The 15,863-nt window shown below is 42.0% G+C and overlaps 1 protein-coding gene across 1 annotated transcript in view; it reads right to left on the bottom strand.

Moving 5' to 3' along the window:
- AKAP13 (A kinase (PRKA) anchor protein 13) overlaps positions 1 to 15,863 on the bottom strand; it is a 67,947-nt gene that overhangs the window by 21,075 nt on the left and 31,009 nt on the right. The window contains exons 7-10 of the mRNA XM_010139325.1: positions 13,058 to 13,183; positions 9,147 to 9,189; positions 7,816 to 7,921; positions 2,511 to 2,682 (exon numbers count right to left, since the gene is read on the bottom strand). Coding sequence (XP_010137627.1) covers positions 2,511 to 2,682; positions 7,816 to 7,921; positions 9,147 to 9,189; positions 13,058 to 13,183 — 447 coding nt within the window. The remainder of the gene's footprint in view (positions 1 to 2,510; positions 2,683 to 7,815; positions 7,922 to 9,146; positions 9,190 to 13,057; positions 13,184 to 15,863) is intronic.

Here is a 15,863-nt window from a genome sequence, read left to right as displayed (position 1 = left end):
AACACCAGACTGAAGCCACTGCCCTGGTCTGAAACCACAACACTTACCAATGCAAAGAGCATCATGCTTTAAGACCAGCCTTTGCTGCATATATACCAGAGCAAAAGCTGTATATCTCTGCCAGATTTTCAAAAATTATTAGAACAATCTTTTTCATAGTAATTGCTAATTGGGTTCAGAGCATTAACTCTTCTGACAAATGAGAAAACACACCTCAAATGCTCTCAAATGAAGCTTAGAGAAAACCTGTTACTTCAATCATTCATGAAAACACATATTAATACCAACTGTTAAATAAATTTTAAGCATACACCACACTGTAAGTGTACAGTTTGGAATTATTTCTGGAAGAAATATGAAAGGCAAGAATTCCATGCCCAGAATCACAAAATATGCTCACATTCCTGACATTTCTTACTTTTGAGCCTACTTAGGAAAGCCAGTAATAATTCTGGCATTTTGAGAGAGGTAAGGGTAAGGCTGGTAAGGTAAGGGCGTTGCGATTCTGTTGATGTCCCACAATTTCCTGTGCAAGAGAGAGAGAAAAGCAAGCTGCATGTTCTTGCAAAAACCCACATGCAGTATCATTTTTCAGATGAAACGAGGAAGAGGGACAGAACCTGCTGCTGGTGCATGAAAAGAGGCAGTGAGGCAATTCAGAAACACTGCATTCACACTTGAGTCTTGAAAGCCGAAAGGCAGCTCTTTAGCATGTACCATTTGGTAATAGAGCATTTTGAGGTTTTAAGACTGACTTTATTCCTCCAGTTCAAATCCTCAGCAGGCAGGAACTTCCTCCAGCTCCTCTGTATCACTAGTTTTAAAACTCCAAAAAGTTTCACTGCATCACTGATCAGAAGAAAAAAAAAGACCAGGCAGAGAGCTATTAAAAATTCAGGGTTTTTTTTCTTGCCCGTTTGTTTTGGAACATGCTAAATCTTTCAGCACTGAAGGCATCACTAAGAAGTTGAGACATTGATTTGAAATGACCCGGCACTTAAAAGACATTATGAAAAAGTCATCCACAGGTGAGACAGCAGGGATGGCAGCAGTAAAGCACTGCCACTTCTGTAGGAAAAAAAGAAGTCTACAACAGCACAGCAACAACAGAACTCTGCGGCTGGTTATCAGCCGCTTCCAGGGTATTTGATGGCTGATTTTAAGATGTGATGGGAAAAAGGACCACTCTCAGATGTGAGCTTACAACCTGGACTCTGTCCAAACTTTCTCTGTGACATTCATTTTCTGGCCAATGCAGAAAATTTACAATAATTTTCTGTTGAAAAATAAGGAAAGAACATTCGTGCTAAAACATATGACATTGATAGATTATTTTAACTCACTGGGACATAGAGAGTTAAATTCAGATATATTTGATTTTCTAAGTGGCTTCAGAAGCTGTTAACTAAATCAAGTGGGGAAAAGGAGAGAATGCATTTGAGAGCTCATAATTGTTGATGTTTTCCATTTCCCATCAGGCTGACACAGACGGTGTCTCATGCAAACAACTTGGCCGAAGTCTATTCTCTTCCAGGAAACTCACAACTGCCATTCGGGATTCAGCTGGCTGCTCCCTCCTCTGCTCACCAGAGAAGTTTTATACATTGCTTATCTACCAGAAGGAACAGACACAGAGCTGCTCCAGCCTGGCAGCAATTTCCATACATGCTTCGACTCATCTCTAGGCCAGTGAAGTAGAAACTATTACTGATAGTGAGGAATAGGAAGCCCCCAGCTGCATCATGGAAAATACATTTTTTGTCTGCATATTCTATAGCTTTGGGTCGCTGCGTAAACCAGTCACCACTCTGGTCTTGACCACACAAACGCTGCTGACCTTATCAAGCTACAGGCATGAGAAACCGTCTGATAAGAAAAGAGAACAACATCACCAGTCCCGCAGAAACCCTCCCCTGTGGTTCCTGTACTGCCTGTGTTGTATTGCACGTACTTCACACGCACACAGGCAGTTGCCATTTGACCTATGATGCAATTTCATGTATGAAGGGAGAAGGGGGTTAGCATTTCCTTTTTGTATCGCGCTGTTCTCACTGAGGGCTCCCCAAAGCAGTGTTTCAGAGAACTAAAGCGATACGCTACAGATGGGTGGGACATTTTCTTCCCCAATGGAAATAAAAGCCATGATCCAAGCCAGCTTTCCCTGTCCTCCATCCATCTGCACAAAGCACCTTAGCCCCAAGCCATAACACGGAGCTGAAATAACCGAAGTCCTCCAGCGGACCGACACATCCTGACAAGCAGGGGCAGAAAACCCTGTAGGATGCTGTGATGTCCGAGCGTAAGCTAGGGAGGAGGTTGCAGGACACCTCACTGCAGCCACAACTCATTTCAGTCCAGCTTCCATAAGGCAAGACACTGCTCCATGAATCACTACCTCCAAAGTCACCCTCCCAACCCACGTCCTTAAGCAAAAGGAAAATAAAGCGTAAAGTTCCCATGTTAGATTTAATGAACAACAAAAGGAAGGGGGGCAAACCCTCCTGACTTACTTGCGCAGTAGTACGAATCCTTATTGAAAGGTTTCATACAGTGGTAACAGGTTGCTTGGGCTACAACGGCGGTTGCAGTGAAGTGATGTCCGTTTAACAGCTTCTTATCTTTTTCCTTCTCCTTGGAATCTTTGTCCTTCTCTTTAGTTTTCTCTTTATCTTTCTCTTTTTCCTGCCGAGAGAAAATGAACAAATGCCCGGTTACTTCGCAGAGGTCTATTCGCTAGTTACAAATTCTTCAGCGTTTGCCTTTGGCACTAAGACGGTATCGATCGGCACACGCCTTAACAATAGCCGTGTGTCTGCACAGCTCTCTGTTCAAAAAGTCAGGCTACAGCCCCCACGGACGTGGATTAACATCCTATTGACTCACAGACCCTTCTGCACAGGTATGTCACCAGCGAGACAAAATCGAGTCTATTCTGAAGGCAGCTGTTTTCTTCTACCTTTGTTTTGTATTAGCTTGGTTTAATGACTTCTCTTTTCCTCTTCTGGGCTCTCATCAAACTCTTCAGCACTTCTAATGAATTCATTTCTAATGAAATACAAACACCATGTGTAACATGTATCAAACTTTCAACACAGTCAATTTTGAAGGCTGACCAGCAAGACTCGTGCTTTGCAACTGCATTATTGATGAAGAACACAAGCTCTTCCTCTGTGCCTACACAGCCAGAATATTTCCACCTCTGTCATCCTCCTGACTAGCAACTTTTCCAAACAGTTTCATGCAACCTCAAGCAACTGTGCAAAGCTTTTTTGGGAAATGGATCTTTCACAAATTCTTGAAATATGGCACCACAGAAAGGCTGAGGAATGACAGTAACACCATAAAAATCATCTTGCCTTCCAGAAGCCACAGTTTTGACCTCTGGGTTACTCAGCTTTGAAAAGATGACGAGCACAGCCAGCTTCTCCAGCTTTTGGAAGAGGTTTTGCTTACCTTCTTATCACTACCTGAGATAGAAAATGCTCAATACTAAAAATTTGAAACACTTTTCCCTGCAGCCTTTCGTGGATTTGGAATTGTCCCAAACCATTTTTAAGGGAAACTCCATAGAAAAACTCAAAATTTGAATTACAGCTACTCCTTTGTCTATGTAGCACCCCACAAAGCGTTTACCATGCAATTCTGCTCCAAATCTCTATTTTAACTGTTACTGCAGATTTCATGGCATCTGAAAGACAAGCTTAAACAGGTAAAGATAAACTCTTTAAGCTTATCTTTGCATTTTATTATTTATACGCCATATGCCCTTCGCTAAATATTGTCACAGCCTAAATATCAGAGAGCTGCAGAGCAGCCCAAGTGAGAAGCTGCCATGAAGTGGTTAAAAGATGTATTGAGCTCTGCAGGCACCAGCTAGTGAAACTTTTGAGCCTTTGATAACATGTTCAAATAATTAGTAACTCAGTCTAAGGTCTCCCCTCTCCCCACACACCCCAGGCAAAATGCCAGCATCAGAGTCTCTCCCTGTGAAGCCTCATGAACAGAAAATCTATTTACTGACCCCGAACGCTATTTTGGTCTGCAAATAAGCACATCCAGGAGCATTACTATATGGAGTAATCCTGTCTGAAGCAGAAAACCTGCCAGGAAGAGGCTGCTTCCTTTGAACCGTCAGTTCAGAATCGCACATAAACCTCCAGAGCCCCACTGTCCTCCATTTGCAGACCTGCCCACAATTAACCATGTTCGGCCTGGCAGGATTCAAGAACTCCAACTCTGCAGTTGAGTCTTTGGCTGCTGGTACCAAGGTGACACCTGGCGTTTTGCTCTATTGCCAGGACTCGTGAAGCCTCAGGAGAAAAGATCACCCTACGCTCAAGACAGATCTTGTGACCCATGCTTAAAATGCCGAACAGAGATTCACCGACCTATACTTTAAATGATGTTTATTGCAAAGCCCAGTAATTCTAGAGACTGGAATAACATCCCGTCTTCACCAAAATCACTGTAAAAAACAATTTAATTAAAGCTGAACGACCCCAGGAAAAACAGGAAACGGGTGCACCACTTTCAAGGAGGAAACAGCAACCTTCTACGAGGGCTGCCAGCCCCACCGCTGAAAGACAAGGTCTCAAAACGAGATTCTTTTTTTTTTTTTGCTGTGGCAGTTACTGGACATTTTTTTTTTTTGCTGTGGCAGTTACTGGAACTTTTTTTTTAAAAAAAAAAGGATTGTAAAGACAAATCCATTTCCCCGTGCTATCAGAGCTGCCGGTGTGTCATGGCTTCATGGCTGAACCTGGACTGACGTGGACCAACAGACACGACAGGTACCGCAGCTCGGCTTGCACAGCCCAAAATAACAGACCGTGCGCTGCAGCAGCGGATCCCGCTCTGAAATAACCACGAAGCTCTTACCTCCCAATGCTTAAGTCCTACTAGCTTCACTGTTATTGGAGGTACTTCGGCAAACTTACTCCGTTTTACCGACATCTTCCCCAGGAGCTGCTCCCCGCCAGCATCAGCCCATCGCGACAGGCAAGAGTTGCCAGCGCGGCCAGCTGCGGGGACGGCAGGCAGAGAGGAATTGAGCAAAAGGGGGAGGGCGGGACAATTGCTGCTAACTTCCTTGAAGATGATTTTAGCTACTTTGTTTTTGCTTTCATCTTCCCCTACCCTGGTTTCCACTGCTAAAAAAAAAAAAAATAAAAAAACAAACCCCCCAAAAAATGGAGGCAGGAAAGGATGGGATTAATAATTTAGAAGTCACAAGTCGATACGAGACCATCCACTTAAAAGGCAGAGGGTGGTAAATGAAACCCTCTGTGATGTTTGGGATACAGAAAACGTGAATTTTAACATACGTTAGTCTTGCTACGTAGTGCTTCAGTAAATAAAGAGCTGCAGAGGACTTCCAGACCGAGAAGTTTCAAGCGTTTGTGCTCCTCCTGCTCTACAGGTCACAAATATTCCCTGTCTCCTCGTCCTTTCAAACACTCACAGCTCTTACTACAGACACGGAAATGCTGTTGGGGGTACAGCACTGCCTAATAACCGCACAAGTCAAGAGAAATTACTCATGCTAATGTTTTTGTCGTCATTTCCCAGAAACCCTCTACCAAAATGAAGAAAATTAGTTTATTTTTGTCTAATTGTCAGAGATAGAGCACGTTTCAAACTTCGCAAACATGAACCAGTGCATGCTGCTATTTTCAAGACTAATCCCCAGACAGCACAGAGCACATGCCAGACACGGGTACAGTCACACAAACCTCCTTCAGCACCCCCGCCAGTTAATACTCCAAACACCTCTTTATTTTTATGGGTTTTTATATTAACTGCTTACACCATTTTCAGCAAGAGCTGTTGACATCAGTAGGCTCAGATTCGCTTTATTTTACAGGTCATCTTAGCAAATGATGCATTTCTGAAGGTTTGGAGGAAAGTAAAATCTAGTTGGAAAGAAGCTGAAGCCTCTCTCTTCCTCCTGACAGCCCAGACTGCAGCACAATCAACTCTTCCTGTCCAACTTCCTCTTTCAAGGTTTTTTTTTTTTGTTTTTAACTCTTAGAGGTTTTCACCGGCCATGACACTTCTGAGAAACCAATGTTCCCAAGAATTTTTAGGTCAAATTATTTAAACATAGAGCTGAAGTCCTAAAACCGCATATCATGTAAACATCCCACTGCGAGCAGAGTAGAAACTGTCATTTTAGTGAGCAAAAATACCAGAACTGGTATGAACTGCCATTTTTGTATTGTGTATTATTGGCAGGATTTTGGAGCAATTCTCTACCAAGTTTCAGACACAACCGTGAAATTACTGGAATCAAGACGACACTATTTAACAAAAGCAGAGCAAATACCTCAACAGCACTTCTGTTCTGTTTTCTTACCTGTCCCAGCCAGACCTCTTATACCTATCTGTGTATCTGTATCTATCCAGTTCTTGCTTTAGAAATTATACACCTGTAGTGCAAAAACCAGTTAACAAACTTCTAGTCTGGTGCAATGAGCTCCACAACTTCTCGCTGGTGGTTTGCACAGAGGTTTCTACACAAACAGTTTGGGGTTTTTTTTGACATTGTGCTTTGCAGCAGGGAACAGCATTATCTTAAAGCTGCTCAGCAGCAGCTCTGAGCCGCAGCTACTTGCTGCTTCAATCTTTCAAGGCAGGTCTGTAAAGAGGAACTGTGCCTTAGGATGACTGATCTCACTCCGGCTGGCATCTCAGTGTAAAGGTGACGCAATCTTCCAAAAATGTGTATCGAAACGTGTGTTGGACCACGAGAGCACACAAACCCAGCCACTCACGGTGAACATGCAGGCTGAAGCGTTAAGTGCTTATGCTGGGAAAGGCTAAAATCACGTTTGCTTGAGCAGATGAAAGGTGACCCCTCCCGTATGTGTATGCTTCAGCCCAGCCTTATTCTGTGATAAGACACAACTACACCATGTTTTGTTTCCCGTTTGCTATTCAGCCGCGCACCAGAATATGTAATTATGTGTCTTAGGGGCTTTCCAGTAGTATTTACCAACATCTTAGCTACACATCACCTAACTGTTTAATACATATTGCTCACTGTGAGGTAAGGTGCTCTTAGCTGCTGTCAGACATGATACACCAAGGTGGGATTCAAGTAAAAAATCCAATTAAGACAAAAAAAACCCCAAACATAAGTTAATCTTCAGGGGACAATCTAAGGCAACAACTGTGTGAAGTACTTAGCATTAGTGTAATGATTTCTGTAACCAATGCTGTTCCCAGGAAATCCAGCTGTGCTGAACAGCACTTAACCTCCAGCAAATTAAATCCCAAAGTTTCATGGATGGAAAAGAGCGGAAAATATAAATATTGGCTATCACTAAAAGTCATGGTTTGATCAACTGCTCCAGGAACGCTCGGGAAATTGGTGGCAAAGGTAAAACTAAGTGGGAAACACAATACAGGCTTTGGCAGCCAGTCCTTTCTTACAGCTCCCGTGCTCATTTTACTAAACACCTCTTGAGTTCTTTAAAAATTAGACCCATCAATCACTACAAAGCCATAACTCATGCCAGAGCACAATCTATTCTCTATAATAAATGAAGCTTCATTCTCTGGGGAAAAGAAGCAAAAACACTGCACAAAAAAGCTCACCTCAGAGGCATTTCACTTTTAGGGGGGGCTAAGATTTCCCATGTAGCTATTCCCTATTACCTGATAGACAATCCTCCCCTCACAAAAGGAACTAAAAAGAAAAGAAAGTCAGGCAAGGTCATAAATACCACCTTACGGAAACACACTGAAATAGAGAATTTAACTCCCACTGCCTGTGGGTATTTCACGGTTGTATGAATCACAAGAAGCACTTACTTTGCTCTTCTTGCTGCTGGACATTTTATTCCTGAGGTAGCTGAAGGTGCGACTGACTTTTGTTACACCTTTACCAGCGGGGACACTGCTGCTCTCTTCAGATATGCTAAAATCAAAAAAGAAAGAGATTGATTTTAGATTTTTCTCCCAAAGCATCTATTAAATGGATAGATTATTTTTTAAAGGACAAATGCATTTATTATCCAGCACAGTCATAAGGTGCTTTATGGTGTTATACAAGAGAAGGCAAAGTGAAGACAAAAAGTCAGTCCCGTAGTTTCATCAGGCATCATTATATCTATTTTTAAGCAATTTCCATCTTCAAACCCTGCCATAGCACCCTCTGCTGCTGCCATGGCCAAATAACCACTCACCAGCTCGTAGCATATGCCCATTTACATGGACAGTATTGCAGACAGACAGTGTCGGCATTTAATCATCGGCATTTCAGACAGAAAAGGACAGACATGCACACATCCTTTAAAGGTATTTAATGAACTCTGAAAAGACAGTGAGTGTCTTTACAAAACACACACTGTCTGCAAATCGTCCCCTGAGAAATGAGAATACCAATACTAAGTAATCAAGAGCAATGGTTATTTGTATTAATTTAGGCATTTCTGGGATGCCAGATATTTTATGCTAGTCGTTACATGCACAAGCTTATGACTTCTTCAGCTTCTATGGACAAACAAGAAATTGTGGAGGAAACAATTATTGCATTAAAGAAAAGGACGCAGTGTGTTAATAGGAAGTACCACGCAAACCAAAAGCAGAACAACAGAAAGACAAAAGAAATCAGGGAGGAGAAAACATCAGCGAGCAGCGATGAAGAGCCTCCCAGCACAAAATAAAGCTGAAGCTATCAGAGAGACACAGAGACCAGACACACAGCTCCTTCCTCCAGCGCTTTTAAAGCCAGCACCCACCAGAAAGATTATCTCCTCTCTACAGGTTGCAAGGGTGAAAACTAAATGTATAAAAACATGATTGTTTTGGCCTTTGTTTTAGAAATATAGAACAAATTAACCAAAGGGAGGAACGACTACTTTTAGTGTAAAATATAACTCAGGCTAAACTGATAATTGTTCGATAATAGACGATCTGACATGTTACTGGCTATGAATAAACGCAAAGCCTTGATAGAGGTAACCCCTGGAACAGACTTTCATATTCTACCATCTATTCTGCCGCCTTTAGACATACAGGTCAAGCCTGACAACTTGTGATTTCAGCTGAAACGCCCTGGCGCCAGGAAGGCTGTTGGGTGTCCAAACCAGCCCATTGCAGGAGTCCCAGCAGAGGAGATGTGGTACCCCAGAATACTGTACCTCTGAGCCGAGGAACCCGTGGGGCCGCCGAACGCCTGCGTACCTGGAAAAGATCCGAGGGGTGGGGAGGTGACATGTTAGACTGCAATCTTAGCCCACTGCTTTTAACAACACAGTTTGCACATTTGGACGGTTCAGGAGGAAGGGGAAATGTTTTCCAGAAGGGAGTGTTTAGAATAGATTTCATGTGCTCGGGATAAAGCCTGCTCCCTGTATCCTTAGGTGCTCTCAAATTAGATGCAGAGGTGAAAGCCTGGTTAGTATTTTTATCATTCTTCAGCTATTAATAAAGGATGTGCATCCTTTAAAATTGCTGGTAAATCAGGGTGTCTGAATCAGACTTGCTGATTCAAGGGCAATAGGTATAAATGAGAATCCTACTGCCACAATGTGTGTGTTTACACACCATTAGAAAGAATCTATTGTACAACACATCCGAGTTTCACGACAAAACTTTTCTGCTTGATAAAATTATAGTTCATTTTCCCGTCAAAATCCTGAATTACTTCATAAAGAGTAAGGGAAACAAGGGAAACCTTATTCCATTTTCCACAAAACATTACCAGCCTGGGACTTAGTCACAGAACACTGTGCTTCAGGAAAGTCTGACTTCGGACATGAAGCTGAGGCCCTGCCAATGCCACAAATTCTCTTTACGCCACAAGAAACCTGCTTGCACAATGGATTTGGAGCAGATTAGGTAGCTGACACTACTTACCAGAATCATCTAAGAATATTGACAAACCAGGATGAAATGATCTAAAGGAGAGGGCTCTCTCCAGAGAAACTGGGCTTGTCAGAACTCCAAACCCCTCTCTCTAAGCACTGTCTGCACTCCTATCTGGAGTTCAGGCAGCAGCACAACTGATCATCTTATTAGGCTCCTCCATGTACATCTCTGGAAAAATAGTACTTTGGCTTCAAGTTCTGTTAACATATTAAAGCCAAGGGTGAATGCTGAAGAGGCACTTGACATCAGAGGCAAAGATGATCCTCTACCCAAAAGCAGTAAGTGCATTAGGAAAAACTGTGCATACAGGATTATGCCTTATGACTCTAAACCACACATTTTCCTACCTGCTGATTCAAGTGTCAGCGCAGCCTGAGACAGAAATACCACTGCTTCATACTGAGTAACTAAAATACAGGCAACACCCCTTTACCTAATCCCTGCTTGGAGATGTCTGTTCGTAGCTCATCTAATTAATAATCTATCCCAAATACATCATTAGTAATACTGTAACGTCTATCAAACAAGTCTCCTATTCCATTTCCTGCCGGTGCTGGGTTTTTATATAATATTCACTTTCCACACACCTACTAAGATCACACAAGTAACTTACAGACTCCCCAAACCCTGGTTAATGCTCCAGTGTCTCTGGTTCACTTTTCAGCTCTGGTTTGCTTTTAACATGGGCTAAGCTTCCTTAGTCTTTTCTGTCTTTAATAGATTCATTAATGTGACTGGATTTAAGTATTTCACAAACCTTTTTGTTTCGTTGCTAAATCAAGAGCTGTAATAATTTGATATTTGTGACTGTTTTTCAGCATCTTGCATGGAAACTTCAATTATGTACTGTTTATCTTTTACTGCAATAGTGTTTTATCTTAAAAATGGGGAGATTTTTGTCATTGGCAGGCAAAGTGGACCCTTAATAATTCAAGGTGAAAGCCTGTTTATGATTTCATATTTTACACTAAGATTTAACATCATACGGTCGCTCTACTGCAAGCTATAAAGCCCACGAAAATAACCATAGAAAAGCTCACATTTTCTCACTTTCAGAGGGTTTTTTTGAGGTAGAAGGGAAGGAAGGTTTATTTCTGTAATTATTGTTTCCTGCCATGATCAGGTTCAAAACTGAAATGCTAAAACCAACTTTACGACCCACAAAAAAATGGGTTTAGTTCAAAGACCAGGACTGCTGTCTACGACCAATAAACCTGGGCTGGCAGCCAAATTTTGGTGTACTTATCTGAACGCCTTTTACGCATCACCCACCAAAATTATTTTGCACGGTAGCTGGACTTGAAAAAAATTCAGCAAGGTCCATTACACAGAAAGCAGCAACTTGACTAGGATGTTGAACACAGAAGAAAACTCCTTAATGCTGGCAGTAATTCAGCTTTAGTGGGCCAAGAAATCCAAAGGCTTCCTAATAATTTTATAAAACGCACAGCCTGGCTTGTCCAGCCACCTGAATTCCACGTCTTAAATATATCATGATATCAAACAAACTGCAACTATTTCTCTGTACTCTAAACAGGCATAGAGAAGTTCAGAAGTGGCAACTGAAAGGCAAGTGCAATCTCAATGCTGACACATCCATCCTCCGAAGAGAGATGAACCCTGAAGATGTGAAAAAATAAACAAACTGGTCTGGGATCACTACATGAAAACTGCCCGTTGCTGAAGCAGTCTTAGGAATAGCTGTGGCCAAACCAACCTTTATCTAAAGGCACCACAGTACCCTCAAACAGGAGGGAACAAAACACATGTAAAGAAAGCAACTTTTTTGTTTGAGATAGTATCTGACATCATTTTAAATGCTAATTGTTAACAGCAGAACTGTTGAGGGAGTGAAGATAAATACCGGCTAACAGGAATACCTCCCAAAATTGCTATACTCTGTCTATTAGGAGTTACTTCACTGGCTGGATGCTAAAACCAACCCACTAACCAAAAATAAATAAAATACCACCCCAAATCCAACCAACCAAATAATCCAAACTCCAAATCCACCGGAAAGTGTAGCTATGAATACTTTTTGCTGCAGAAGTGTGACATGAACATGCAGCTGCTTGTTTACAGTTCACTTTGTGGGGACCATGTATTGTCAGTTTTGCTAAAGGCAGAAGAGAAGGACAGAGCAAAGAGGAAGGAGCTTAAATATGGAAGTAGGCAGTATCACATGTGGGAAGAGCACAGGACACTCTTGTAGGAAGGGACAAAGGCACAGTGAAGACTGGGAATGGAAAGGAGGAGAATTTAGATAACTACAATATGGATGGTGCGGACTTACTTTAAATTCAGAAAGCAACCAAAATCTGTTGGCCCGGAAAGCAATTTCACTCGTCTCAGTACAGACGTGAGGAATGTGGGCCAGTTTCCTTGCAAACCTTTGATTTGAACCAACTAATGCAGCTGCTCTGAGTTTTCTCTTTAGATAGAGAATTATCTTTTCTGGTTTATTTCAACAGTCTAATAAAACATGCTTAAGAAATAGGAAACACTTGCAATTGCCTTTGATAAGCCTATTTTAAAAAAAACAAGAGGAATCTAAATTACTTCAATTCAATCTTCTGCCTTAGCTGGGTTTCTTTTAGCAATGGAGTTTGCAGGAGAAATAAAACCTACCACATAACACTCGCCTGTTTCCCAACAAAACCATTTTGATTTTAGTATCAGGTCTAGATATGAACACCTTGACAATTTAAGGTGTTTGGCTACAACGTTTGCTTTTTGCTCAGTGGGGGAACTGTCAAGTTGCCACCAAGATTTTCAGAATTACTATTGGGGCTTCTCTCCTATTTCCACCAAGCAACATACTCGCTCTCACCTATGGAGGGCAAGGATCTACCTCTTTTGTGAACTCCATGCAACAACCTCAAGACAAGTATTTTGATTTTAATAACTTGTTTTTTAATTGCTGGTCAGAGTGGCAGATGATGGCATTTGCCACATGGATACTAGACGAGAGGGTGCTGATGTACAGGACTCTCTGAATTATAATTCTTTTATTCTGCCATTCGTATTCAGATACAGGACTAAGACAACGCCGTTAGACACCATGCAATGGAGAGGTTAGGTCAGTGTTTGCAAGGAGGAACTTCAAGGTCCAAACCAGAAAAGCAGATCTCCCTTTGTTTCCACCCATAACGGCTGCAATGCACAGAAAACAGTTACTTACTATCCAACTCCTCCTCCTCATCACTGGAAGAAGAGCCAATAGAAAAGAGAGTTTTAGACTTAGGAATGAGTGGAGAGATGCTGAAGGAGAAGGAGATTCGTCTCGATGGTCGAGTCCGGCCCTGGGCTGAGAATTGTGTTAACAGCAGACATTAGAGCATGCTTGAAAATGCATTTAATAATAAAAAGGACAGGAAAGCGGCCAAAGCAAACTAAAACCGAAACAAAGGAAACGTCTGCAAAGCAGCTGGCTTCAGAAAAGGCACAAGAGGCAAAGAATGTGCAATTCCAGTGGGTGCAGGTTGCAGAGGATGCAGGTCTCACCGCATGCATAACTCAAGGTTCAAAGTTTTTCTTATTTTTGCTGGTATCTTTTTCTAGGACCTCTTGATGAAGATCACATACAAACAGTTATTTTCTCTAAACAGAACACTGACAGTATAGCGGATCTCTGGACAAAGGGCATCTGCTGCATTGAAAGAACTGCCAGGGAAATAAACTAGGACAACTCAAGATATTTGTCTAACAGTGCTTTTTGCAGTTAAATGACACAGCAAAGCTGCTGAATATTAGCAAGGATATTTTATCCGGAGAGCTGACTTTATCTGCCTGGGGAGGTTCTTGCCAGTTCTATCTCTAAAAAACACCCAGACACTTTGATAATGTCCTTCAAAGTTTCCAGCTTTAAGAAGGGACACCTAAATTTCCTTTTTTCCAAAATAAAACAGAATAATTCAAGCATCTCTTCTCCCGCCTTCTTCTAAAACTCACAGTCCTTGTTTTAAAGAAACTGCCTAAACATGAGAAAATCCCCAACTCATTCTCTTTTGTCCTTGTCTGGAAGATGTTTGTCAAACACAGCACCAAAATCAGCCATCACTCTGTGACATCGAATCTCCCATAATTTATTTTTGAGTGCAGCTCTTGAATAGCTGCATCTTTGCAACAGTTCTTTATAAGTACAATCTTCTCTGAAAAGGTATATAAGCCAGCTCGCCACTCTTAACTGAAACCATCTGAACTTCCTACGCAGCCTCCGATGGAGGTGCCCAAGGGCTGTATTTCCCAAACCTTCTCATCATACAAGCACAGGTGGAAGCCTCTCAGCTGTGACCTGCCCAATGTCAGGTTGCTGGATACCCATCGCTCACGTGGTACATCAGCGTGTCCTCAGGAAGATAACTGGGACAAGGCTGGGGAAACTCTGCCCTGGGACAGATCTGACCTAAGGGTCCTACAATAAGCACATATATTTAGCATCTTCAGCATATATATTGAGGCACCTCAAAGTCTTTCCACGGCACAATTAAATCAATTTGCTTGCACAACGGGGAAAAGAGGCTAAAGACTTTGTTGGTATTAAACTTCCAAGAAAGAAGTGGCAATTATTACTCTCTTTGAATAAAACATGTCCGTTCAGCCACGTACAAAGAATTTTCTGTACTGCTAGAATCCCCCCAAACAGAATTCAGAACTTAAGGATATTATCCGAGGTATGTCCAATGCAATGCAAAGCACATTCCCCTGACATTGTCCTTCAGCCATTAGTCACAAACGCCAGCTGCCTAGAGGCGATTTGAGTAAAACGATGTGCGCACTTTTGCAGCATAAGCAGGACAACCCTAGAGTGACCCAGTAATTTAAACTGAAGAGTTCTCAGCAAGATCCATGCCTCAGTTTTGCTTCGACTGCTTTCTGAAGGAGTTGTTCTAGCATCCCAGACCTGAAGAACATGACTAGGCAACACTGCTCGCGTTCTTCTGTAGTCTACTGTCTATTTAGACTAAAAGTCAAGATGAACAGTAACACTTTACTGTAAATAGAACCACCTCCTCCAGCACAGTTCAATTCAACTTCCATTTCAGTGGTTTTATTTATAGCAGTTCCTGGCTTTATAACAATGCTCCACACTGGAAATTTGCTATTCCAAAGCTGAAAGCAGTCTTCCGAGCACTCCAGCCAAGAGCTCTTGTGACCTCCCTCTATAAAATGCTGAAGGATTAACAGTTGTGAATGGCCACAGCAGTCTTGGAACATCTGAGGCATCAGATGGAGTGTGGGCTAGAAGCTCAGTCTTGGAAATTGCTCCTGCCTCAGCACATGTGACAATAAACAGAAAAAACAAGAGAAGGCCTTCCATATGTTTATTCACTTGGATTTAGTTTTTGAAGCTTTGGTGCAGAACATGTTGCTGTCTCCTTCCAGACATATTTGCAGGGATCAGAGAAATTTTTTTTCAAAAAGTACCAACCACAAAATCATGCAAGTGAAATGAAGAATTGAAGTTTTGCTAGAAATCCCATGAAATCAAGGATTTATTCTGGCATAACTCCAAAGTGTTCTGCTGCAATAATATAAATGTCAAACCTAGGTGATACGAGGGAGTTTATACACCGAGACCTTGTAAAAGGCACTAAGCTGCTTCACATGTACTTATGGTCACAACTCAAGCAACACTATTCCTCTGTCAAAGTGACTGAAGAAGAATGAAGTGATTTCCTGACGTTTCCCAAGTCAGGAGAGTGTCAAGAGCTGGGAAGAGAGGCTGTGACCTCAATTTTCAAGGTGAGTAATCCTTTTGGATGCTCACATCACTGCCTCAGATGCATCGATTTTCAGAAACCACCCTCCTATAAAAATGAGGCCCTTCTGAGGGGCTATTAACTACTGAGAAAATAAAGCTCACAGAAGCGTTAAGAATTTTTAGCTTCAGTGTCCAAAACTCACACACATCCACCTCAACACAGAAGACTAGCCCTGCTATTTCTTTCACAGCCCCTCTGGGAGGCTTATTACATCTCTTTCCC

The sequence above is a fragment of the Buceros rhinoceros genome, unplaced genomic scaffold (genome assembly GCF_000710305.1).
Source record: "Buceros rhinoceros silvestris isolate BGI_N320 unplaced genomic scaffold, ASM71030v1 scaffold8637, whole genome shotgun sequence".
In the NCBI taxonomy this organism is placed as follows: domain Eukaryota; kingdom Metazoa; phylum Chordata; class Aves; order Bucerotiformes; family Bucerotidae; genus Buceros; species Buceros rhinoceros.
This window is presented reverse-complemented; position numbering and strand designations above follow the sequence as displayed.